This window comes from Stegodyphus dumicola, chromosome 3, assembly GCF_044657685.1.
Source record: "Stegodyphus dumicola isolate Sdum_Otavi_A_Nest chromosome 3, ASM4465768v1".
NCBI classification, from domain to species: domain Eukaryota; kingdom Metazoa; phylum Arthropoda; class Arachnida; order Araneae; family Eresidae; genus Stegodyphus; species Stegodyphus dumicola.
Window position 1 is genome coordinate 89,760,437 of NC_140770.1, and position 25,036 is coordinate 89,785,472.

The 25,036-nt window shown below is 34.1% G+C and overlaps 1 protein-coding gene across 2 annotated transcripts in view; it reads left to right on the forward strand.

Moving 5' to 3' along the window:
- The first annotated feature begins 11,832 nt into the window (after positions 1-11,832).
- Atg7 (Autophagy-related 7) overlaps positions 11,833-25,036 on the forward strand; it is a 60,610-nt gene continuing 47,406 nt past the window's right edge. Inside the window, exons 1-3 of one of the 2 annotated variants that reach the window (XM_085813054.1) lie at positions 11,833-12,185; positions 14,017-14,071; positions 15,895-16,012. In XM_085813054.1, the coding sequence (XP_085669180.1) occupies positions 12,044-12,185; positions 14,017-14,071; positions 15,895-16,012 (315 nt within the window). In that variant the 5' untranslated portion in view covers positions 11,833-12,043. The remainder of the gene's footprint in view (positions 12,186-14,016; positions 14,072-15,894; positions 16,013-25,036) is intronic. The other variant, XM_085813053.1, reaches the window with a different exon arrangement.

Here is a 25,036-nt window from a genome sequence, read left to right on the forward strand (position 1 = left end):
GCGATTATTCCATGGCAGCCGAAAAAGCTTATTATAGTTATATTATTACAGTTTTTTACATCTTATTTGTGTGAGTTCGGATTTTCAATATACTAACCAACATAAAAAAAAGAAGATCGAAACTGTTAAATGTAGAAAACAATATGAGAGTAGCATTCTCGTTTTTACGACCAAATATAAATGAAATTATCAAAAACATCGAGATCAAATTTCTCGTTAAAAGTATTCTTATTATTGTAATTAATCCCTTAATAAACTTACTGCTGTTTTTGTAGTACATATTATTTTATTTTAAATTCAAAATTATTATCATAAACTATTATACACACAAGCCGCGCCGACAATAGGTGCAAAGTCGTGCGGCGCACGACTCAAAAAGGTGCCACGGACTCATTAAAAAAAGCAGTTCGTTTCGCTGCCTCTCTGAACAAGAAAATTCTTTTCTTATTTGAACGCCCCTCCGGGGTCGACTTATGTAAAACCTGGGAAGCTACTGATTAGGATCTGTACCTAGGCAGTCTAGGTACGTCTAGTACGTGTGTTTAAAATCAGTATCCACAGGACTGGAGTCATCGCTGGCGATGGCTGGTTCAAGCTCGACAGGGACCATATGGTACTGTCTTGTTCATGCGCAGTGGCTAATCGCACCCACGGTGCGAATAGCTAAGAGGCTAGTCACACCATTTAAGTTCGCGCATGCGCAAATTAGCCCAGGTACCAGCATTTTACGCCGATTTCCGTAAGGCAGGCGGTAACGAGAGCGAAGGTTGTTAAATCTAACTCAGCAATAGGAAGTTGTTAATAGTTCGCCAGCAAGAGAATAATTTGCAAGTAATAATTATTAGCTACAAAGACGAGGTCAGTCTATAGGCACGATCATGTTCAGAAAAGGATTAGATAAAATAGGGATTTAATGATGATTCTAATTGCAAGCGAGGACGTGTAATTAGCGAAAAAATCTTTAATGTATTGACAAAAAGGCTACAGAACTTACTTAAATTCCTTTATTTAACAGACGAATTTTTATGCAAACTTAGACCCAAATCTTATAGGACTGTCAGAATTTATTGTTCAATAAGAAAACTTAATGAAAATTATAATATTCTTACATATTCATCACGTTTTCAGTATCCACACATATTTATAGGTTCAAATGCCATATTTCAAAATCTAAGATATTTATGAAGTAAAACCTTATAAAATCTGATAAATCATTTGTGTTTGCAAATTTTTAAATCTAAATCTCTTACATCTCTTCTGTCTTTTAAATCACATCCCATTATTTATTTAAATTTAATTTATTAATGTGTTTGTACTAATATTTCAAAGTTCTTTGAAATACTTTTTGTCCGGAAAATGTCAAATAGTTTCATAAAAAAATAAACAGGCATACAAAATTCTTAATAACCAGTATTATATGATTAATTATTCATTTAATAGTTGCTTTTGACTTATTTCATGTCTAAATTTTCTACACAGAAATCCTCTGTCTAATTTTTATTATCTTTTCTCAGATGGAAATTTTCAAAAAGGAATGAATTAAAGTCTTGATTGCGCAAAACACATCTTTGAAGCTAAATGTATTCTAAGAAGTTCAAAAAATGTAAAAAAGATTTTGCTCCCCCCCAAATCAGTCATTTAAACTATTCCAACCGTTTAGGAAAACGATAAACAATGCGAACATTAAAAATCCGCTCTTTATTAATTTAATAAAAGGAAATGTGTTCCTTCTTTTTATATATATAAGAAAAGGAAACCATTTTCCTTTCTAATCTTTTGAAAATCGCCAACGCTTAAAAAATGATGACTACGCCAAGGTAGTAACCCGCCTTTTAAAAAAAAAGATTCACTACAACGCTTAGGCAGCTCGTGTACGTAGAATCTGTTCTTTTCGATTGGGTTCAAATGACGAATCCGACAACTCAATGCTCATGCGTGATTAAAGTTAGTGCGAATAGCTGAAGCGGCTAATCGCACCGCTGGTGAGAATAGCATCGGCCCTTGTTCGTGCCGTTGGTTGTGGTGGAGCTAAGTAGTCAGATATCCATGGTTGTCTGGGGCGAAACACTCCCGTCGGAGGAGTTGGTGAATTCAGCGAGCCTTTAAAATGTTTGAGGTTTCGAGTGGGCTCTTGGAGCATCAAAACTACATATTCATATCCTTCCTTGGTTTCCCTTGGGGGCACCTAAAGCCGACATCTGTATACCATGACGTAGTGTTATCAGGCCGGATTGGTGGCCCGGACTGTCTGACAGTGTTTAAATGACTTCGTTCTGCTGTCCGAGGTTGGGGCCCCTGTTGATGGCAGAGGTTTTTACCATCCCTCCAGGACGGAGACGTGGAATGTGAGTTGCTAAGTATTCCTGTCGACTTAGCTTAGTCTTACCTCGTCGTCTCGATCGATAGGTTAGCAGCCTCTTGGATTGCTTCTAGGGGTTGAGACGTTTAACTGTGTTAAGGCAGCCTCCAACTTTCCAGATCTGAGTGCCTCTTCCTCCTAGCATACTGTCTTATTTGATCGAAAGTTATTACTAGGGCAGGAGTTTGTCTCTATTGTTCTCTTCTGTCATATTTGGGCTTGAAAATACTTGAAGCCGATGTGTATGTAATGGTAGACGCATTAGACAAATTGCTTAATCCTTATTTTGTGTCTACTGTTGCAATAGTAGGAATTTGTGCAACATTGATATTTTTTTGTGATTGCTTGTTGTTACTGCTTTTCTACATAAAAAAATCTGATGTGTACACCACATGACTTCCTTGTACGGAATATTAAATTATACGAATTTTTTCTTGCATTTCATTTAAACTTATTGGATTGAATGAAATCTACTTCGCCGACAGCGCATAAACCACAATAGAATAAATGCATTCTTTAAAATTCACTCCAGTATTTGTTTACCATAGCGACACTCTGGCGCTAGATTCACTTAACAGTATTATATTTCGATCATATTATAACTCATAATGCACAAAATTTATATCATTTAAAGAATAGAATTATCTAATCGTTGCCACATGTTCTATTCAAATACTATAATAAAGCTAGAATGATGTATAAAAGAAATTAAGCAAATAAAACAAAAAAGAAACAGTTTTTCACAGACGATTGAGTATTTCTTATTAAATTAATTCAGTTCTCACTTCGCGAGAAGGCAAAAATACATAAAAATTCAAAATATCTATGTAATGCCCATAACCAGAGAAGGAGAAGGAAAAGCCTGGCCAGCGGAATAATTAGTCCGACGGAGCAGGTGGTTCGTTCGACGGAAGGAAAAAGGAGGAACAAGAAGACGAGGGGGGCGAAGAGGACTTTGCACCCTGGTTGTCGGATGGGACGGTCCGATTTTTTTTGGCGGGAAAGGATCGCCATTTCTTTCGTGATGCAGAGATTGTTTTTCTCATCCGGCGGAGACCTTGCCGGACTTACCTATTCATGCTTGTACATATAATGTATAATAATCAAGAATTGTTTACTTATTAAAGTTTATTGTTAAACAAACGAAAAATGGGTGTCATCTATGCGTCGATCGACGGTGACATGTGTGAAGCAACTGAACCCTACGCTACGGTATAATACAAAGATGCTTATCTGTCTCGGCACGACTACCATAGTCAACTACAATCTATATTAAAAATTACGAAGTAAATCTTAAACACTTATTTCCTGGAAAAAATTCCAGAAAGGATTAAGCATGATTTAATTAGCAATAATAAATGAAAGCGTTATCTTTGTTGTTGCGAAGCTAAGTTTCTCTAGATTGGCAACAAATCCACTAGTCTGCTGTTTCAAATGTAAACAATCAATGGCCGCCATAAAAAAGGCTTAGCGGCACTTAAACAACTTTAAAATTGTTGATAATTCTAAAAATATTGTATACAGATTTACTAAAGGCATAAAAACCTTAACCGGAAGATAAAAACAACATACTTCAATCATTTTTAAAGAAAAAAATGTACAATTTACAAACATTTAAGAGTAAAGAAACTGAGATCACTGAGTCGGGTAACAGAGTGGATATATATATAAATATATTTATATACGTTTGGTGCGGCCAATTGCAACCAAAATACGAGGTGCACATCTACATGTTATAGCAGTCCTATATACAAAATTTCAACTTTCTGAGGCAACTCGTTTTTGAGTTATGCGAGATACCTACGTACCTCTCAAAAACGAGTAGTTCGTACACAGCCACGAAAAATTCTCCTCAGAATTTATTTTAAAGCAGTTTTATAATTTTTTTTTTTTTTTAGGAAAAGAGTATTTTATTCTGTCCTTACGTACAGATATCACGCAAAAACATCGTTAAATTGCATTCGATAGCGGTCAAAATGGATATTTTCGTTGAAATATGCTGCTTGAAACTTTTCGCGATTACAATACTTGCTTTTTACTTCGTACAAGGAAGTAAAAAAGGTAAGTGCTGTTACATATTATGTTAAACTGAGGTTAATTTTTTAATTCGGAAAAGCAACGATTTGGGCATAATTACTCGAAAACTGTTTACCTCTCATATATGAACCACTGTCGTATTGTTGGTCGCGTAAATTACTAATATCTAAACAATTTTCCCCTAAAGTCTTTAATAAGAATGTTTTTCGTCCTCCACCGGTCGTATCTATTGTAATACAAAATACTAAAAACCTTTCTTCAATACTCATGTCTGTATTTTCTAAATTAAGATACCTCATACTAATTGATATCTGCTCTTGATATCAATTATCAGGAGTATAATCAAGTAAAATAGGAAAATGCTTTGCCTGTTTGACCTTATTTAAAACAACTTGCTTTATATTATCCTCTAATGAGCTAATAGTTTTATTTTGAATTTTATCTCCAAGGTTTTTAGTTTGAATTTTATTAATATATACAGACATGATAGGGTCAAATTTTGTGATCATTTCTATACACTTTAAAAAATTATTGTTTCTTTCCAATAATTTGTTACTGGAACCACGGAAGGCTAAGTTTTGTTTGGCTAAAAACTAAATGGCATAGATAATTCTTTCAAAAACATCGCGCCAGTGCTTAGTCTCATTTTTTTAATAAAATCTGAAATTCCGAATGACAGGTTTATTCATTCGTAATCATTCTAAGAAATCGGATTGACTCTTTCGTTGTTTGGCAAGGTTCGAGAAAAGTACATCTACAAAAATTTACGTTCACGTTTGTCTTTTGGGAGCCTGAAACTAGAAACCAGGTTTTGGTTAATATCCAGGACCATTTTCTATTAAGGCTTGAACTTGGGAGGACAATAATGGACTTGGAACTAAATCATCAGGCACAGGCAAATACGTATGTACTGCAGAAATTGTAGATTTCAATAGTATTTCTTCTGTTTTTTTCCGACGAGCTGCATTGAAGTTAAAGATAATTCTCGGGTGAAAACACTTTCTAACTCTTTCTGATTATTTAGGTTCTTTTGGTAATTTCAATGGTAGCTGAGACGTTGATGCACAACTAGTGCTAGTAACGTCAGCTTGGGTATTCTTTGGGTTTTGGAAAAGTTGACTAATTTCAAAGTTCTGGTTTATTTAGTCCTCCTCTCACTTTCTTTTTCTTCATTACGTTCTGATACTTGGACAATATTTTCTGTTTTTCTTCCGACATCTGGGGAAAAACGAAAACAGAAAAAGTGGAAGTAAAAATAAAAGTAGAAAATAACTATTATAAGAACTATTGCATAAAACACTTCTTAAAAACACTCGGAAAGTCATTGCTTGAAATGTTTTACCTTACTTCTGAAAAAGAGTATATCTTAAACCATTGCTTGGAAAATATATGAACTATTAAATCAATACCACATAATTTAACGAGGTAGTGGTACTCTTTTGTTTATTTAAATAAATAAATCAAATTTAAAATATGTATTTAAGAGGTAATGAAATAATGAAACATTTTCCTTCGGTTTAATAGCTAATAGCTCCTTCGGCATAGCTAATAACTGAGGCTAAATAATAAAATAGCTAATTTTTGATATCAGAATACCTTGTACATTTATACTCGACTTCAAATTTCAAAAAGGTATATTTAAAATTTAGTGGTACTCCGTAAATATGCCAATCCTTTCTTCTCAAAAGATAATAATTTTTAGTTAAATAAAAAACAGTTGATGTTAAAAAAACATTTTTCGAGTAATTGTGCTCATATCGTCGATTTTCTGAGTTAAAAAGCTAACCTAAATTCAAAATAATATATAATTGTATAAGGATCTTTACTTTAAAGTTTTACTAACGTTTATTTTATTTTAAAACCTTACATTCTTTCTTATTTTCCACTTCCGGCCAGAATTAAATGCTTTAACTTGTTTATGCAAATTGTACTTGCTAACGCCCAAGTATTTAAATTGTGGCTTTTTGCCAAGTGTTAGAGAGAGAGAGGAAGTGAGCCGCCTTGCCACTGCATTCTTACGAGTTTTCAATCAGTTGCTGCTTGCCTCTAAGGCCAGAGGTTTAGTCCTCTTGATATTTAAAACGTATTGTAGTTTTAGCAGTTTGCGTACTACCTACGTACCCTTTTAAAAAGGCCAGTCTTAGTGTTAGGCATTTGTATACTCATTCAAAGTTAGCTTTTAGTAGTTTTTATATTTTTATGCTCAGACCATAAGTGGTTGGTCTCTGTATCCCGAAGTACGGGAGCACCTGTAAAGTAATAGAGAATAAAGGGTTCAGTATACCCTTCCTGCTTGTGTCGTCTATTCCACACATACTGGAACATAGCTTTAGTAAGCTCTCTGTTCTTATTCAGGAATCAGGATACGTTATATTTCCGAAGCAAGTCAAAAGCCATACAAGTCCTGACAGTGGCGCCCGAGAAAGAATAACCATGGCCGAGTTTCAAGAAGAATCTGAGGTGCCTGTAGCAGCTGCTCAGAATCCAGAAATGGCAGCTACCACCCTAGAAGGATTTGGATACATCGTCCAGACCATGCGCGCATCGATGAAACCAGCAGCAAGCTTTGACGGAAACTCACCGGTGACCAATTTTTTGGAAAAGTTGGATGACCACTTCCTGCTATATCCAGTCCATGAGTTCCAGAAAGTCACCTTAGCTACCAGCGCTTTGAGGGGCCAAGCACTTAGTTGGTTCAAATGCATCGGAAAAAATCTCTTGGGTCAAGTGGGAAGTCCCATCTACACTTACGAAAATTTCAAAACCACCTTAGTAAATGCCTTCCTTGTCGTAAGAAATCGTGCCAAATTGGAGGTGAAACTCTGCAGCACATACCAGCAAAGAATTGCTTATGCATCATGAATGAATATGAAGTTACATATGCATTAAGAAATAGCTGGGAAAAAACTGGTGTATTATACTAAATGATTTTTTGGCAATAAATTAGTAATGTTCTAGAATTCCTCCTCCCCCCCGCTGAACACTGGTAGTTCTGTCAGAGGTTCGAACCCCGTGAATGGGCTGGCTGCATGGGCGTTTTCGTGGTTTTCCCCCATGTGTAACGTGTATACGAGCCAGTTTGCCTTAGAAAGTCCTCCACAAAGGCATCCCTCCTCTTAGGCAGATAGCCCTGGAGGCTTTGCCATAATCACACACACACACAAACAGAGAAAAATAGCTCCAGAATAAAACATATAGATGTCAAACACCACTACTTGCGTGAACTTCAACAACACGGCATCCTAAGCTTAGACTACCGTAGAAGGTGAGACGTGATCGCAGACCTGCTTACCAAACTCGCTAGGCAAGCCTGTGTTCGAGATTCATTGCAAATGGTGATGCTGTCAATCAAGTAGTGGTGTTGGTATCCAGTGATGAACAGTCGCCAATAGCGCGATAGGCAATGTAATCTGGGTGCGCTGCAAAAAAAGTTAACAGAGTGACTCTCTTTTTTCCTTCTTCTCACTCCTTCGTGTAAGGACAGTGTTAAAAACTCACATAATGACTAATCATTGAACGCTCTTTTGATATGTCCTTATGAAAAAATCTAATGAATCTTATTCTAGTATTATTATGTGAAAAATAAATGTGTTCATTTGCAATTTTCGTATATAACCTCTTTTCGAATTTCTCCTCTTACTGAACTAAGACGATGCTGGGCTGCACCAAGAAAATGTTCTTTTCCTTTGGTAATTTGTTGTAGAAATATTCAGAATACCTGCAAAAGTTTTTCCCCTTTCCTGTCTTGCTTTGTCATTAGTCCTTTACAGTGTTGTCATTAGTCCTTTGCAAATATTTTAGGCGGGCATTTTCCGTTATACGCGTTAGGACAGAACATTGAAAGACTAAAGATATCTATCAGACATAAATAGGTTCAAATACTCAGTATCGGGTAAAAATTTCTTTCACCCAATCAAGATATAGAGCAATTCAGGAAAGAGGATAACCTGACTTACCCTGATAGTGTGAAGATGACCGTCAGAGAATGTTAAAGGTGTGCTTGGTGTAGCATAGAAAAACAAATGAGACTGATTCATTTATCAACACTTTAAATTTTAACACAGTACAGAAAAACTTTTGTGACATTGACGGTTGCGAATCATTAAAAACAATTAAAATCCATAGACGCTGTCATTTTTAAAATCGTAAAAATATAGTTCAAAAGACTTTTGCCAGAGCTATTTTATTAAACATTTTCAAAAACTAAGAACAGTTTCTTATAAGGTCACTTGATCACCAAGCATTTGCTCGTGCAAGTCTTAGGACAAGCTTCAGTAAATTATGAGCACTTATTTAATAGTTATCTGTGATGCTGAAGCCGTAATAAACTGTTGACCACTTATTTATATCTCAAACGACTATGAAGACCTTCTACCATTAACGCCTTCCGGGTTCTTACAGGACATCAAAGTTTCCAGGACAGCAGATGTAGATATATTAGACCGACACACACACACACACACACACACACACAAAAAAAAAAAAAAAAAAAAAAAAAAAAAAACTCACGGCTCGTCAACGTTTTTGCCAAGAGCTACAAAAACAGTTTCGAAGCCGTTTTCGAGGGGGGGGGAGGGAGTTGAACATCCCTTTTCCGCAGAAATTTAAAAAAAATTACAATTTCAGGTAGTTTTCTATGCGCTTCATTTCATATATTTTACTTTAAATAAGCCCCAGACACGAGGTCACAACGGTCCTGTCTGCTTTCCGTTCTTGAAGTCTCAGGTCTAACAAAAACAATAAAACTGATTATTTTATTGCTTTTCTTAGAGAGGAATGTATCGTAGGATTACTGGTTAGTTTCGCCAAACATGACAAAAACGGAATCTGCTCCTATTGGTCACCAAATTATTGTCTTGTATGCTGTTTCATTTTTAAATGGAGTTTTAGGGGTGAAATGCCCTTTCTCTGAGCTCACTTTTCTGATCAATCTTTTTATATCAACAATAATTATGTTAAATTGCATAATTTATAAATTAAAGCTGCTAGAAGTGATAGAACTACATTCCTCTGCGAATAAACATACTTTCAAACATATCTAGCGTTTTCAGTTTAGGTTGATCGTTAGTATAATCATGCGTGTGCATACGCATTGTAACAGTAGATGCGTATTCGTGTGTGGATTTCGATAATTTGCGTACAAACTTGGGTAGGAACGAGATGAAAATGTCGTTGCACAGGATTTCATAACGGGCCTGATTAAGCAATTAAAAGGGCCGTATTCGGACCACGGGCTGGCTTTTGTTCATCTCCGTTCTAAAGATTTGTGCAGTTCCTTTTCTTTATCTATCAATTTTTTACTGGAACTATTTAACGGCACACAGCGTTGCATTTATTAATTTTATTGTATATTAAAATTCGTGCTTTCCTGGTGAAGTTCCTTATTAAGTTAATGAACATGAGTAAGAATATTGTCAGGTCCACCGCTAGGATTTTCTCCGTCCGGTGCGACAGCACTGTTTGTACCGCCTCGGGCAAAATCACAAAGCTCAATTACAATTTTAATGATGTGATCCTTTTGACAGATTTAATTCTTCTCTTTAGCTCTTCTAAAGCATGTATTATGTTATCTTTAATTTTTAAGTTCTCGCTTTCTATCTTGCTTCATAAAGAGGTTTCAGCGTCATATGCATATCGACTAGTCAAAATTTGCCAATATTTCTCAAATGCGGAAAACAGTCTCTTACCACAAAAAATAAATTTATTGAAATTACTATAGATTTAACTGCATCAGTGACAATCAAATTCATTCTACAACTGGAACAAAGGACATAACGAGCTTTTGAATTTTCTTCAGTAGTGTCTCACTTTTTCCCCCTTTCATATTACTGCTACTTTCATATGAATGGCCATGATAATCTGCAAAAGATCACTTAAGATCAAATGATATATGAAGCAATAATTCAGCAAGTTCTTTTCCGCTGTTATCTCCAGTTTCATAAAATTCAAATAGCCCATCAGCGACCGAGCAATGCTCTCTACGAAGGCATCCCCTTCTTTAAACAGAGAACCTAAAGTGCTTTACCATAATCTAAATAATCCAGTTCAGTAAAATCCAAAAAGATATTCTGCACTGGTTACTGGTCTACAGTACCCTATATATCACTCTTAAAATCATACTTAACTTTTTTTTTTAACCTTATATTAGTGTGCAGTATAGAACTTTGAGCAATATTTGTTTTTCTTTTTATTACTTTAGAAAAGGTACTAAGCCAATAAGACAAGGTCTGGTATTTTACTTTATAATTTAACTATTCATCATAAATTTAAGAATTATTTTAATTTTTATTTGTCTTTACATTTTTGTTAAATTTTACTTATAAGTATTTTATATTTCAGTTGCTAATTATTATGTTTCTTTAATTATTCATTATTTTAATCACTATTTTTTATTATTTTAATTATTAAGTTTTTTACTAAGTAATTTTTTATTATTTTAATTACTAATTAATGTTATTATTGTAATATTTATTTTATTTATTTATTTTTTATTTTATTTTTCCCTATTTTCCTGACGGCCTTCTGTAGGCGCTTCTGACTTCTGACTTTTGTGACACCATAAAAAGAGGTGAATTATTTCCATCCAAAAATACGACGTAAAACTCCCTATCGCATAGGGCCGTATGCCGATAAAATAGGCTCAGGATACGAATACCGATGGATTTTACCGAAAGTAACGAGTAACGATACGATAGTAACGAGTACTGGTTCACCGAGTAACGAATACATACGGGTACACAATTTCTCGTTACTTCTACAGCACTAATAAGCAGTCGAAAACCAGACGATCGCTACGCCGCACGAAATGGTTTCGATCGGTGCTGGAGGATTGCAAATTGTCGCTCCGCACGAAAAACCCGTCATATGTGACGTCACTCTCGTATCGAGATCTCGTCGCACGCAAGGAGGATACGGCCCAAAGTCTACTCTACCCCAATACTGAGAAAAAACAGGGGCAAAAGCAAACTAGTCTGTCGGATATGTTTAAAATTTGCCATCGATTTTTAAGCTATTTTCTGATAACCTATCGAGCTTAAATTTTATATACTCACTATTTGTGGATGATAACACACTATGATGAAGCGATTTTATGAAAATTCGACTCAGATTGGTTTTAATTTAATGTTAAAATAAGTTTTCGCACATATCTTAGTTTAACGAACAAATTAAAATGTTCACAATTTTACTGCCTGAGCTATCTTAACAGAGAGAAAAGAAATAAAAACAAACATAAAATTTTAAAATTAATTTCTGATTTTCTAGCGATATTTCGAAAACCGCTTGGTTTTTCGACTATTTCACGTCTGTTGTTTTAAAATTTCAACATCCAAAAGTATATATTGTGCAAAATTTTGAAGTTTTCACAGGAGTGTTTGCACTACGTTTGCGTTGAACCTCAAAACCTACCTTGAGACTTACCTTGGCGTTTGCTCTACTCTTATCTTGCCTTTCGGCGGCTTGCGCTTGGTTTCACTTTCCCGTTTTCACGTGATGTAGTGGATATTTTTTGATTAATTCATGGGAATAATATCTACTCAAGCAGAAATTATGTTTACAATACAAATGAAAGGATTTTAAGTTATTTTAATATCTATGAAAGGCTTGTAAATATTTCAATCAATAGGAAAGTAACACATATAATTTAATATGTCAACAAATAATATTCTTCAATTTGCTCCTTTCTCGTCTGCCATAGAGACTGGATTTTGGTACCAGCTGACTAAAATGAAATTGGAAATATTTAAGCTTGATGACGCACCTGTAAACGTTCATGGTTTTTACTCTAATTGTAAGTAAATCTATTTCAAATATCTGTTATACATTTGCTCTTATTCTTGCCTTCACTTTTTCGTCATTAAAACTGTGAATCCATAATCCATGCATTAATAAAACCTAAAATATGCAAGGATTGAAAGAATTCTTCTATGAAACTGAAGTTGGAAAAAGTTGTAGATTTGTAAGGAATATTTACTTTCATTAAGTCTGAAAGAAATATTTGCTTTTAATATACTGTATTGATTGGATTATAAGAACGATGTTTTTCTCATAAGATGGTCTTCTAAAAATTACATTTGTCTTGTAGTAGATGTGTAGCTTAACATCTTTTGCCTGCATTTGTTGTTGTTGTATTTTATCGAAATATATGTACGCTTTATTTAAAAAATAGAAAATGAGGCAAATCGAAGCTTCATTTATGACAAAATAATCTGTGTTGTTATGTGGTAGAAATATGTATATATGTACATATGTATTTGCGTATGTGTATACACGTACATATACACACATACATACTTGTATACATACATATATTTCTGAATCTGGTCCCAATAATAGAAGAGAGTACCAAATTACTTACCAAGTGAAAGTTGGCTATTTTAGCAACTTTTTTAAAGAGTGAAGTTGAGTGAGTGGAAATGGACATGACACAGACTGAAATCTAAAGACAGGTGAATGATACAGTAAGCTTTTGACTTGCATAACATGTGACTTTTATGAATTTGCAGTTATACAAGTGCACCCAAATATTCAAATTGGAACCTACCAATTAGAAATTTAAAAGTCAGTAAATAATTCTTCCTTTCTCCCATCCATGCTTTTTGCATTCAAACAGTATTCAGCAATTAGTTTAATCATTTCTTTATCCCTAAGTGTTCATCGCTTTTTTACCCTTAAAATATTTATACAGATTGAACTGCAGACTGTAGACATTCAAAAACTTGCAACATAAAGACTAGCCGAGGCTGTTGACAAGATAGATATGATGCGTAAAAAATTTTAAATTATTGGATCTGAATACCAAGTGATTTAAGAATGTTAGGAGCCATAACTGTTCTGATAGATTTGGCTACAGAACTATCTTCAATGATGAAGGCATGAGACTGCAAAATCTACTGTAGATGTGTTTGTGAGATGCTCCCTACAACAGTATAAAGGTGATAATCCAGGTGATGCTGACTGCGCTGAGAATTTCAGTATTAAGAGGAGGGGAATTTGCCAGAGAATAAATATCATTTATCGGGTAAAGTGTAGAAGCGGCCACTTATTTGGCGTGTTATGTTTGTCGCTTTTTACAAGAGTAAGAAGAATTGGATTTTTGTCAATTTCCTTTGACTTTTTAAGTGAAAATACATCAAGGTGCACATGGACAAAGTTAAGGAAGTGCACAATGCTGAATTTATGCAATTCTGTGATTTTTTTTAAGTGAAAATAGGTTCAGGTACAGTTGGACACCAAGTTTGTGCATTTCTTAAAAATGTGCCAAGCAGTGGGGGATTCTGCACTTTCCCCCATTTATCGTTATAATCATTGACCTGCAGCACCAACTTCTTCACTAAAAATTCATATTAGCTGTCAAAAGATATTTTTTTTATTTGAGAATAATTATTTCAGTTTGTTATGATGTTCTTTTATTTTCTGTGTTTCTAAATGCAGTTTATGTATTTTGGGTTTCTAAATATAGTTTATATTCGAATAAATACTGCTGTGTAATATTCCATTTATAAAGTAATCTTTTGTAAATAATAGGGAATTGCACCATAACCAATAATTATTATTATACATATATAACATAGTAATGCTTTTCTCCTGATAATGTTTGAATTTCTTTTTTTAATTTTAAGGTTGTTCTTCTGGATTACCACCAATTGCAAATATTGATTATTCTTCATTTGATGAGTAAGTTTTTGTATATTATTCTGTTTATGTAAAGAAATTAATATTTAAAAAAATGTGTGTTATATGTTAATAGGGTGTTGTGATGTAATATGCAAAATAATTTTAGTTTAATCTTTGTTCAAATGTAAATATAAAAAAATCCTTTAAATTATTATTTAGATTCTTTAAAGTATGAGAATTTGTGAATTTTCATGTAAAAGGTGTTACTGTGTGATAATGTTTTATTAAGTTATGTTATATGTTGTGATTAAAATGACTAGAATTTCTATGTATATGTTTTTAACATTTTTTTTTAATTTCTCATATTCATGGAATATATTTTAAGAATTTTTTATGATAATTTTGTAAATAATATAATGTTTTTAATATTGTAATTTTAAAGGAATATTTAATTTTGAAAAGTCTAAAGAAAAGGAGTAGTTAATTTATTTATTTTTTCCATGTAAAAGTGGAAAAACTCAGAATGCTTTACCACATATTTGTTAACTTTTTTTTAATACAGTCAAAAGTCTTTAATTCGGACGTCTATGATCCGGGCCTCAAAGCTGCAAACTTTCTGCGCATGCGGAAATGCATAATGTGTTTATGCATGTGCATAATACCTTTACGCATGCACATAATACGCTTACGCATGCGCGTTTAATGTATAACGGATGGTATAAGCTACGCTAAAATTATCTATTTCAGTTAATGTTGCAGATTGTTCCTTAATCTTCTAATTGGATCTGGCTTATTATTTTTTGCAGACTGTTAGAGCAATTTTATAAAAGTAAGCTTGAACTTTCGATTATGTCAAATAGAATTTCTGATTCTGGAGCTACCAAAGGATCTACAAAACGAAAGCATGTTTAGTGTCCATCAAACAAAAAGTGGAATTGCTGCAAAAAATGGATAAAGGCATATCCTTTGTTTCTCTAACCATTCCGAAATCTGTTTATCTATTTCACTCTGCTCTGGGGGGGGGAGAAACATCGCCGTGCACAATGAACTGGAAGTTGGTCTGTCAGCACTATCCTTATCTTCAGGGCAGATGTTTTTATTTTATTCAGTTATAATTCCTTACTAAATGTAATATTTCATCTCTATGTACTCCGTCTTTAATATGATTTAAATCAAATTCCTCGTCATTTTAAATATCACGAATGCACATCAAATAGTTTTCTCGTTGCAATTTTCTAATTTTGACTATGTGTAATGTATGCTTTACGCATGCGCACGCTGAAAGAAATGTATAATAAAGTAAACAAATATTACACTTTTTTTTTTTTTTTTGTAAATTTTGATACCCTTTAAATCATAATTGCTTTATTTCTTAAATTTTGATACCTTTTAGATCATCATTTTTCTTTATTTCATAAATTATGGTTTCATATTTTTAATTTTATAATTTCTGTATGCCATCTTGCCAGATTTAAATTGATGATCTATAATCCAGAAAAACCGATAATCCGGAATCGCCTAAGTCCCGACGAGTCCGTGCATTAACGCATGTGCAGAAAGTTTGTAGCTTTGATGTCCGGATTAAAGACTTTTGACTGTATATTAAAAACATTGAGGATTTATAGAAGCTTGAAAATAAAACAAAATTCTAATATTATTACTGACTGAAACTTGTTTTATTCAAAATCTGTGCTATATTAATCTTGCTGTTTCTGCTTGATTTAATATTTTACATTGACATGTTTCTTTCCCAGCTTGATCGTATTTTTCTTTTAATAAGTTTATGAAAAATATTTATAGTCTTTGCTTGCTGCATCAGACATTTTAAAGATAGTGATGCTCAGCAAACATTTCTCAATTGATTTTTATGTAATTTTTTACAGGGATGTTCAAGTGCCTTCTTTTAGGTTTCCTTTAAAAGGAATTCTCATTAATACAAATACTTTAGAAGATTTCAAACTTCGAGACAAAAAAGTTTTGCTTCATTCCTTAGGGTGCAAGGTAAGAATTTGTTGCATCTATATTCTTTGTTACTAGAGCATTCAAATATGACCAGGAAGAACGTAATGATTAAGAAAAAATACTTATTTATGTATTTGTGAATTTTGTCATTATTTGAAGTTATTATCTTGCACTGCAATGCATCTTTGCCAGCATTCTGAAAGTTATTTTATACTCTTTCAAAAGAAAGTGTTTATTTGAATATGAATACATTCTTTAGTCATTCTAATGAAATTGGAGAACACAAGGGGCTAAATTTGGGCTATGAGAAAAAAAATTAGCAGCATGTTTCACTTGTCATAGCATTGTTCTACATATAACTTGCAAAGCCCATTCAAAGTTTGAGACTTTTCCTTACTAAAAACTTAAGAGTAATCTCTTGTTTCATGGATAGAAGCATTTCTTTCATCTTCATTACTCTTACAGGTGCCCTAGGGGCTGGTAGGGCTGAATTTCCTTTAAATTATAGGTAAAACTTTTGAATTATTCAAGATTGCTTATTTTGCTACAGGTGTCACCATTGGGAAAGTCCAATGATCTGCATCATATTTGAATATCCCTAATATTTAATTTGAAATGAGAATCTGTTTCATATTTTATATAAAATTTTAGGTACTATTCGGTTTTGAGGGCCGTAAAAAATCGCCAAACTATTGTTGATGCCAATGCTGCCAAAAATAATTGCGGCAAGAAGGGAAGTATAATAGTAAATAACTATTTAAGATTGATGTTTTAATTTAGATGAAAGTTTAATTTCATATAAAACATTTTTATTATTATAATTTATATGAAAAAGGCTAAACATGACTGAATGGAAGCATAAGAGTAAATAACTGTTTCAGATTATTATTTTAATTTAGATAAAAAGGTTAATTTCACATCATACAATTTATTATTATTATTTATATAAAAAAGGCTAAAATAACTGAATGGAAACATACTCATTACAGGTTTCTTTCCTGCACCGCCATTTTGCTACCGAGTTATCGATAAAGCATAATTTCATCTCATGATTGTTCAAACATAATTTTCTATCATGAATGATGCCTTTTTTTTGGAAAAAATTCTATTGTAGACTTTTCTTCACTCGGCAATTCCCAAATTGTAAAATCCATAGCTTTATCATAAAGAGAATTAAAATTTACGGTCCCCGAAACTGAATTGTACCAAATTTTAATATTATGTATATTCCTTATTTCCCCAAGTTTGATTTATTTGAATATTGCTATTATTGCTTTTTTATTAGAAAGCGCCATGCAATATTAAATGTCATAAAGTGCGCATAGCTAAATTTATTGATTTCATTTGGATGTGATAAGTATGCACAATGAGCAATAAAATAACAAAGAAATTTATTATTTATTTATTATTATTTTTTTAGAAACAGGGATAAATTTATAGAAATTATTAATACACTCCTCAAAAGAGAAATTGCAACACCAAGGAAGAATGCACGTAGCATCATGCAAATTGCAGGAGCGAGAGTTGTGAGGTGGATATGCACGATTAAAGTTGTGCACGCATTGGATCACATAGTACACATATGCAGGATATAAAGGTCAGCCACTTTCCCTTCTCATAAACAGCATCTGAGGGTTTACGGAGCATTAAAGACTTTAGTAGAAGCATAGAAAATGCCTCTGAGACATCGGTGAGCTGAATTATATCAGTTAATGACTAGGGAACATGCCCATATTATCGAACTCCATGAACTTGGTTGGTTGCTGTGCACAATAACCACTCGTTTTAGACACAACGTGAGTACCATTCAACATTGTGTTACACAATGGATTCAGGAAGGAGTACGTGCATGTCAAAAAGGAAGTGGTGCATGCGAAAGCGCACACTCTGGCGTATTTGGCGGTCAACTACTGGAGACCCTTTCTCCACATCACGTGACATGCAAAGCTGGTTGTCTCCAGTAGCAGGAGGATCTGTGTCCACCTAAACTACACATAGTAGATTACATGAGGTACACTTACATTCACGGGTACCATTGACTGCTGAACACAAGACTAGATGCCTGCTGTGGTGCCAGCGTCATAATGTGTGGACCATCGAATGGCATCAGGTTTTGTTCACGGATGAATCTCATTTTTGTTTGTGGAGGAATGACGGCCGTCAACGTATATGATGCTGACCTGGAGAATGCTACTAAACAGCTTATTTCACCGAGCGTCACACCGGTCCTGCACTGGGCATTATGGTTTGGGGTGGCATAATGTTTGATCACGAGACATCCCTGGTACACATTAATGGCAGTTTGAAAGAGGATTGCTATGCAGTCCCGGATCTAGCGGGGGGCAAGCCGGAGCTCTTGCCCCGGGCGGTAACTCTCGTGGGCAGCAAATTCAAATATAATGCTGGATCGTATTTGGTATGTTGCTCGCTAATTTTAGTACGATGTTAATAGTTTAAGGCCAAGTTTAAAAACCTCTTTTAAGAAGATTTATAATTAAATACTAAGAACCCTTTTAAAGGAACACATGTTAAAATAAAGTTAAGTAAAGCCAATTACAGTTGTAAATATAAGATCAGAAAGATGCAAGTAGAGGGACTCCAGGCGTCACTGATAGAATCAGACTGACCCTATCAGTAATGTCTGAAGTCCCTCTATCGTTTCCTGTCTGGCCGGGGTGTATTCGAATGAGAAATAGGACGATAGCTTGTTGAAGGAGTCACCTGGTTTCCATAGCAAAGTCTGCTGGGAAATGGAGAAGCATTGTAACTATTTTCTAAGATCTAATCCAAACAAATTAATCTCGGGCCACTCGGACAAATGAAATAATTTAAATTAATATTCGTCGAGTATATACAAGACACCATCATTATGTCTTCAAGATGAAGCAAGGCATTTAGATTTCTTTGGCAACATAGGCTCACCTTTGGTTTGACTCAGAACAGTGGAGCATATTTTGGATTTTAAAGCTAGATTTATTAGTTGTATGGTTATTTTTTAGTTTTCAGGTCTCTTCTGTACTCTTTTTTTTTCTTTTAGTTTTTTTAAAATATGCTTGCTTTTAATAGCCCGCACTATATTTAGTGAGACGCGGCCATTTATTTAGGACGGTTCAGTGTAATTACATCAATTCTTAGTTATTCTTATTAAGGCAATTTATAGTGAATTTCATTTAGATTAAAAGAAACCATCTGCACGCTGAGGGGGAGAAAAGCAGAATATAGAAAATGAGCCAAAGATAAGGCCAAACAGAGAAAACAAATTTCAGCTAAGATGAAAAAACAACTTTACAGAAGAAGTAAACTGTCAGACCTGCCACAATTCCAATTATGCTGAGATTCTAGAGGGTATTAATATTTCTTTCAATTTGCACGACCAAACATGACTGCCTATATCATCCGCAAACAATCTACAAGTCAGCATTTGTAAAAACAACCTTCTTCATCGACATCAAACGAATAGCTGGAGCACATAAAACCATGATATAAAAGATCTCTTCATTTAAATGGGGATGGGCAGCAGAAAGACGAAAAACTAAAAACTTTTGATTTGTTGGACCCATGCAGTTGGCTGGTCATAGAAAAAAATAAAAGATCACCAACAATCTTTATTAAGCAGTCAATCAGTATTATTAGCCAGTAAACATCAAGAAAACGTAAACCTCAGTCCCATTGAACGTGATGGCAGACATTTGACATGTTCTACAGAGCATTAATAAATAATGAAAAGCTTAGGAGATCTTGGTGTTATATTCTAAAAACAAGGATGCAATTTTTTGTACACTCTGCAAAATTTATCAGAAACATGGTGCTGCTGCTACACCATACTACAGGATTCATTAATTGGAAAAAAGTTTTAAGATAATTAAATTAACTGAGCACGAAGAGTCTGGAATCTACAGAGGTGCATCATTAAGTGGAAAATTCGAGTACAACAAATGAAATCGTGCCAAGGCATCGATCGCGACTCTGAGCAACTTATTCATATAAAGAATGAAAAATGGAGAGAAATTCTATGCAGTCATGGATGAACTGTCATTCTTTTCTTGCGTCTGGTGATATCCCAAGTAGCCTGTTCACAAAGTGTCTTCGACCTAGCGAAGGAAATTTTCTGAATTTAATCTCTCCGCTTGCCAAACATAATTCAACTCTTAAGTACCAGTCAAAGCACCAAACAAAGGTAAAGGAATCATATTTATCAAAGATAATTCAAAATGAAGTTATTAACCTAAAGGCAAAACAGTCTGAAGTAGCATTTTAAACGATATTAAAGAAGCCAAATACTACACAATAATGCTCGATTGCACTCCATATGTGTCTCATATGGGAAAAAAATGAACCAGGTGATTCAGTACGTAAAAACGTGAGGTGATGTGTGTGAGATTAAAGTTCCTTATAATGAATATACTGGAAATATTAAAATATTTAAAAGAAATTAAAGATATTTCTCTTGATGTGGAATTAAACCACGAGGTAGGACATCTGGTACATGCTGTGAAAATTTTTGAATTTACTATCAACCTGAAAATTTGAGCTAATATTTTTCCAGAATTCAATTGAGTAAATATGGAAATTCAAAAGGAATTCCGCTTACGTGTTCTGTGTAGGTAACGAAAGAACTGACCAAAACTGAGGAATTATAAAAAAGGAAAGAAAAATTCTATGGAATATTGGATACAAGAGTCTAAAACAGTAGCCGAAAAAATTGCAGTTGAGTCTATTCTAACGAAGAAAAAATTCCATAGAAAAAAGCAATCTGATGAACTGTTTGAGGACAAATCACAAACACTTCAACCTGTTCAGATCGAAGTTTCAGCAAATTAAAACATATTAAAAAATATCTACGATCATCATTGAGCCAGGAGCGTTTATCAAGTCTCGCGATTCTGGCAACTGAAAATTAAATCGCAGATCAAATTATGATGATTTCATGCACTTATTTGCAGAACAAAAGGCTTACAGAGTAAAATTTTAATTTTCGTTACTAATTCCGTGATATTTTAATAGCGTTAAGGCAGGAAGTACTTAAAATTACTTATGAAATAGGAAGCATGAAAAACAAAACAGGAAGCACTCTGAGTACTCTGAGTGATAGCCCATATTCTATATAATCTTTTCAGAATTTTTCCTTCCCGCAATAGCCAATATTTTGTATGTAATGGGCTCCATTAGTGGCTGAGCAATAAAAGCCATTGAGCACTAGTAGTTTGGTCCGAGGGTCAAGTATATGTGAATGTGCTGGCTATATGAGCATATCCGTGATTTTCCCTGTGTGTAACACACATAAGAGCTAGTTTCCCTTACAATTTTTTTTCCACAGGGCATTCCTCCTTTTCCATGCAGTGCTTAATGGCGAAACACATAGTAAATAATCAGACAAATATCCTCAGCAGTGGCCGATTCATTAAGACCGCTGAAAACTGGTAGTTCGACCTTGCCTGGGTTCAAATCCAGATGAACGGGCTGGCTGCATGGTTTGTTTTCGTGGATTTCCTCATGTGCAATGTGAATATGAACCAGTTTCCTTTAAAAAGTTCCTCCACAAAAGCACCTCTCCTCTAAGCAGATAGCCCTCCTGTCTTTGCCATATTCATATAATCTAACGTAATGTAATTTAAACAGTATGCAATAACACAGAATAGTGAGAAGCTTAGGAGATGCCCGTTCTCCCTAGAGTGGAAAAACGAATAGTGGCAAGGACTGGGGGGTTAGAAGCACTTCAGGTTTAGAGTTAGGATTAGGATTGAATCCGAAAGTAAGCTCACCAGAAAGGCGGTTCTTCAAGGAGGGGACGATTTTCTAATTATGTAACTTTGGTACGTATTTTTCCTTTATAACAAAACAAAAATGGCATGTAAGGAATTTTGTATAAAATGGAGCTTAGGTTTTTATCTTAAAACCTACCTATTTCTGTATTTATTAAACAAATTAAAACTTGTTAGAGAAACTTAAATGATGATGGGTGAGGGCGGCAGTTTTAGCTTTTGCCCCACATCAGAAAAATCAAAGATCTGGTGCTTCCGCTAGGTCATGCAAGTTGTGGAGCCTGTTGTTCTGCCCTGTTTGCAAGGCACACCCAACATGGTATTCCAGCAAGATAATGCCGAGACGCATGTCGCACATCCTACTCTTAATAGCCTGACTGGATTTGACATCCTATTGTGGCCGGCAGCCTCTCCAAATCTGAATCCCATCAAACACCTGTAGGATGTCATTGGACGTGACATTAACTGAGGACCACGGCCGCAAACTCTGGATGATCAGTGTACAGCACTCGATGTGGCTTGGCAAAGGCTACCTTAGGCAACCATCAATGAACTCGTTGATAGCATGCCTCGCTGGATTGCGGCCTGTATCGCTGCCTGAGGTGAGCACATTAGATACTGAATAAATTGGTTTATTATGAACGTATGTGACCTTTTTTTTAAATCGTATCATTTATCAATATATATCATTAATTTACATATCTGTCTCACAACTCGCTATCCTGCAATTTGCATGACGCTACGAGATTTCTTTCTTGGTGTTGCAGTTTCACTTTTGATGAGTGTATTTACAATTTGTATTATCTTGTTGTATAGGCTTCGGTAAGAGCTTCTCTTAAATGCATAAAAGAAATTCATACCATAGGCATTTGATTAAGTATAAATCCTTTTTTTTAATCTATTAAAGAATGTGTGTACATATGCTTATGTGTAACTCTGCTTATTGAAGAATTAAAAGGCTCACGCAATTAAAATTAAGGTACAACTCTGATATATGCCCTAATTTCACCAAATGTGGCGATATGTGTTCTGCGCTGGTTTTTGGCACGATAGCGTGTTCTATGGCAACCCTGTTGACATTGAAAAATCTTTTGCTGGAGCTCGTTGATTCGCGTCTGTGTCTGAGAAGATGGGAGGGAAAGATAAAATGGTAGAAGTTGTTGAATTGAAGTTCGACAAAAGGAAATATCATTGTGGCCATCCTGTTGAGGGGTAGTGGGTATTTGGAGGTGTGGAAAGAAGGTCTGGGAGATTATTTTTAATGGCTGTGCATGATAGAAGTAGGGATTTGTGATTTTATTTATTTGTGAACCATAGTATGAATTTTCTGGAGTGTGTCTGGCTGTCATGTAAATACGATAGTGATTACGTGGCGGCATGTTAAAGGCGGTATTTCTGCTGCTCGAAAAAGCATTAATTCATGGTATATGCATTTTATTTTATTCTTGTTCTTATTTTGTAGAATGTTATGTTCATTGGTTCTTTAGTATGAATTTCTGTCATTATTGTGGTTTTTGAAACAGAATGCTGTGTACATGGTATTATTTGAAATTTATTGTTATTATGTTATTTTATTAAAGCAAGGTAGGCATAGATGGTAGATTCATTCCTTGCCTAAATTGTGCAATTCGTAGATGTTCTTTTTAAGTTTAAACAGGATGCTGTGTAAATAATATTCTTAAGCGAAATGTGCGTAGTTCGTAGATTCGTTCGTTGCCTACATTGTGCCATTCGTAGATGTTTTTTTAAGTAAAAACATGTTGCTGTATACATGGATTCTTGTCAAATATTTTTGGTTAGAAACTTTATGTTTTTGCTATCTAAATTTTTTGTTTTTGTTTCGGATTTTTAGCTTAAATCGTGTGTTTAAAACATAGTTTTTGCATGTGCGAAAACCGCGTTTTTGGAGACATTTTAGGCTTAAAGTTCGAAATGTAGACAAAAAATTTAGATAGTAATATGGCAGCATGAAGTTTCTCGCCAAAAAATGTTTGGCGAGAAATTTGGCGACTTGAGGGCGCATATCAGAGTAGTTCCAAAATTAATTGTTCTAGTTTGAACAAATATTGAATGTAGTTTCAACATATCAAGCTAGAGCATTTTATTTCGATTTTTGCATACTTGATTAATATTTCCTTTTGTGAAATTTTTCGCCATGAATTTCAACAGTTCTCCAAAGTTCTCAGCAAATTAGAAGCTACTTCATGCCTCTTATGTTGCAAATTTTGCCATTTCTCATATAGCAATGGCCATTGATACCAACTAAATATATTTTTCTAAGCTGGATTAATATATAGTATTATTATCTGTGATTTTTCTGATGTGAGCCAATGACAAAAAGCACTTTTTTGTTATGTCTCTTGAAATAAATATAGCCTGACAGGCACACAATGCATACTATTAAGGAGTCTGAAAAAAAAAAAAGGATGTCTGAGATGTTTTTCTTGAAATAATGCATATAAAATAAACGTAATTTAAGTTTTGGAAAGGAAACTGCTGAATGCAGAGTTTCTGAAAAAAAAAAAAAAAAAAAAAGAATGTCTGAGATGTTTTTCTTGAAATAATGCATATAAAATAAACATAATTTAAGTTTTGGAAAGGAAACTGCTGGATTCAGAGTTTTTAAACTTGAAAATGCAGCAAAGGAGGCTATGTGGTAGTAGCACAATGAAACTAATTAATTTTTTTAAATAAAAAACATATGTACAAGTTCATTCTCTGCTATCATGAGTAATATGATTGCTTATGGGAGGTCTTGCATGAGTGGTCAACAGGTTCTTGCCATACAGGAGAAAAGCCTTAACTCTTGCCTCATCAAATGTGATTTTTATGCAAAATAAAATAATATGTGATTTTCTTTACCATAAAATCATGGTTTCCAGTCAGGGCATTAAAGTGTTATTGTGTTTTTAAAAGACCTTGCGTTATTTGTGAAATAGTGAAATAATAGTGCTGCAAATGCATTAAGAATGTTGTAAAGTTGATGACTGGACCAGTTATTCTTAATAGTACTTTATTTCGAAAATCCTTCACAAAAGTGTATCTCATAATTCAGATAACCCTTTTAGAATTAAAGCAGGATAAGGTCTTAGTTTAATGATTGACGTATTAAAAAATGTACAAATTATGGAATGTGTTGCATTGCAGTGGAAGAAAACTCCAAGGCAAATACAAATAAAAATTAGTATTCTTTTCATATGATTTGGCTTTGCCACTTATTATGGTTAGTAAAGATATCCAAAAGGTATATTAGTATCTGAGTAAAAGAATCAGTCCACTAACAATTGCAATTAAGTAGCAT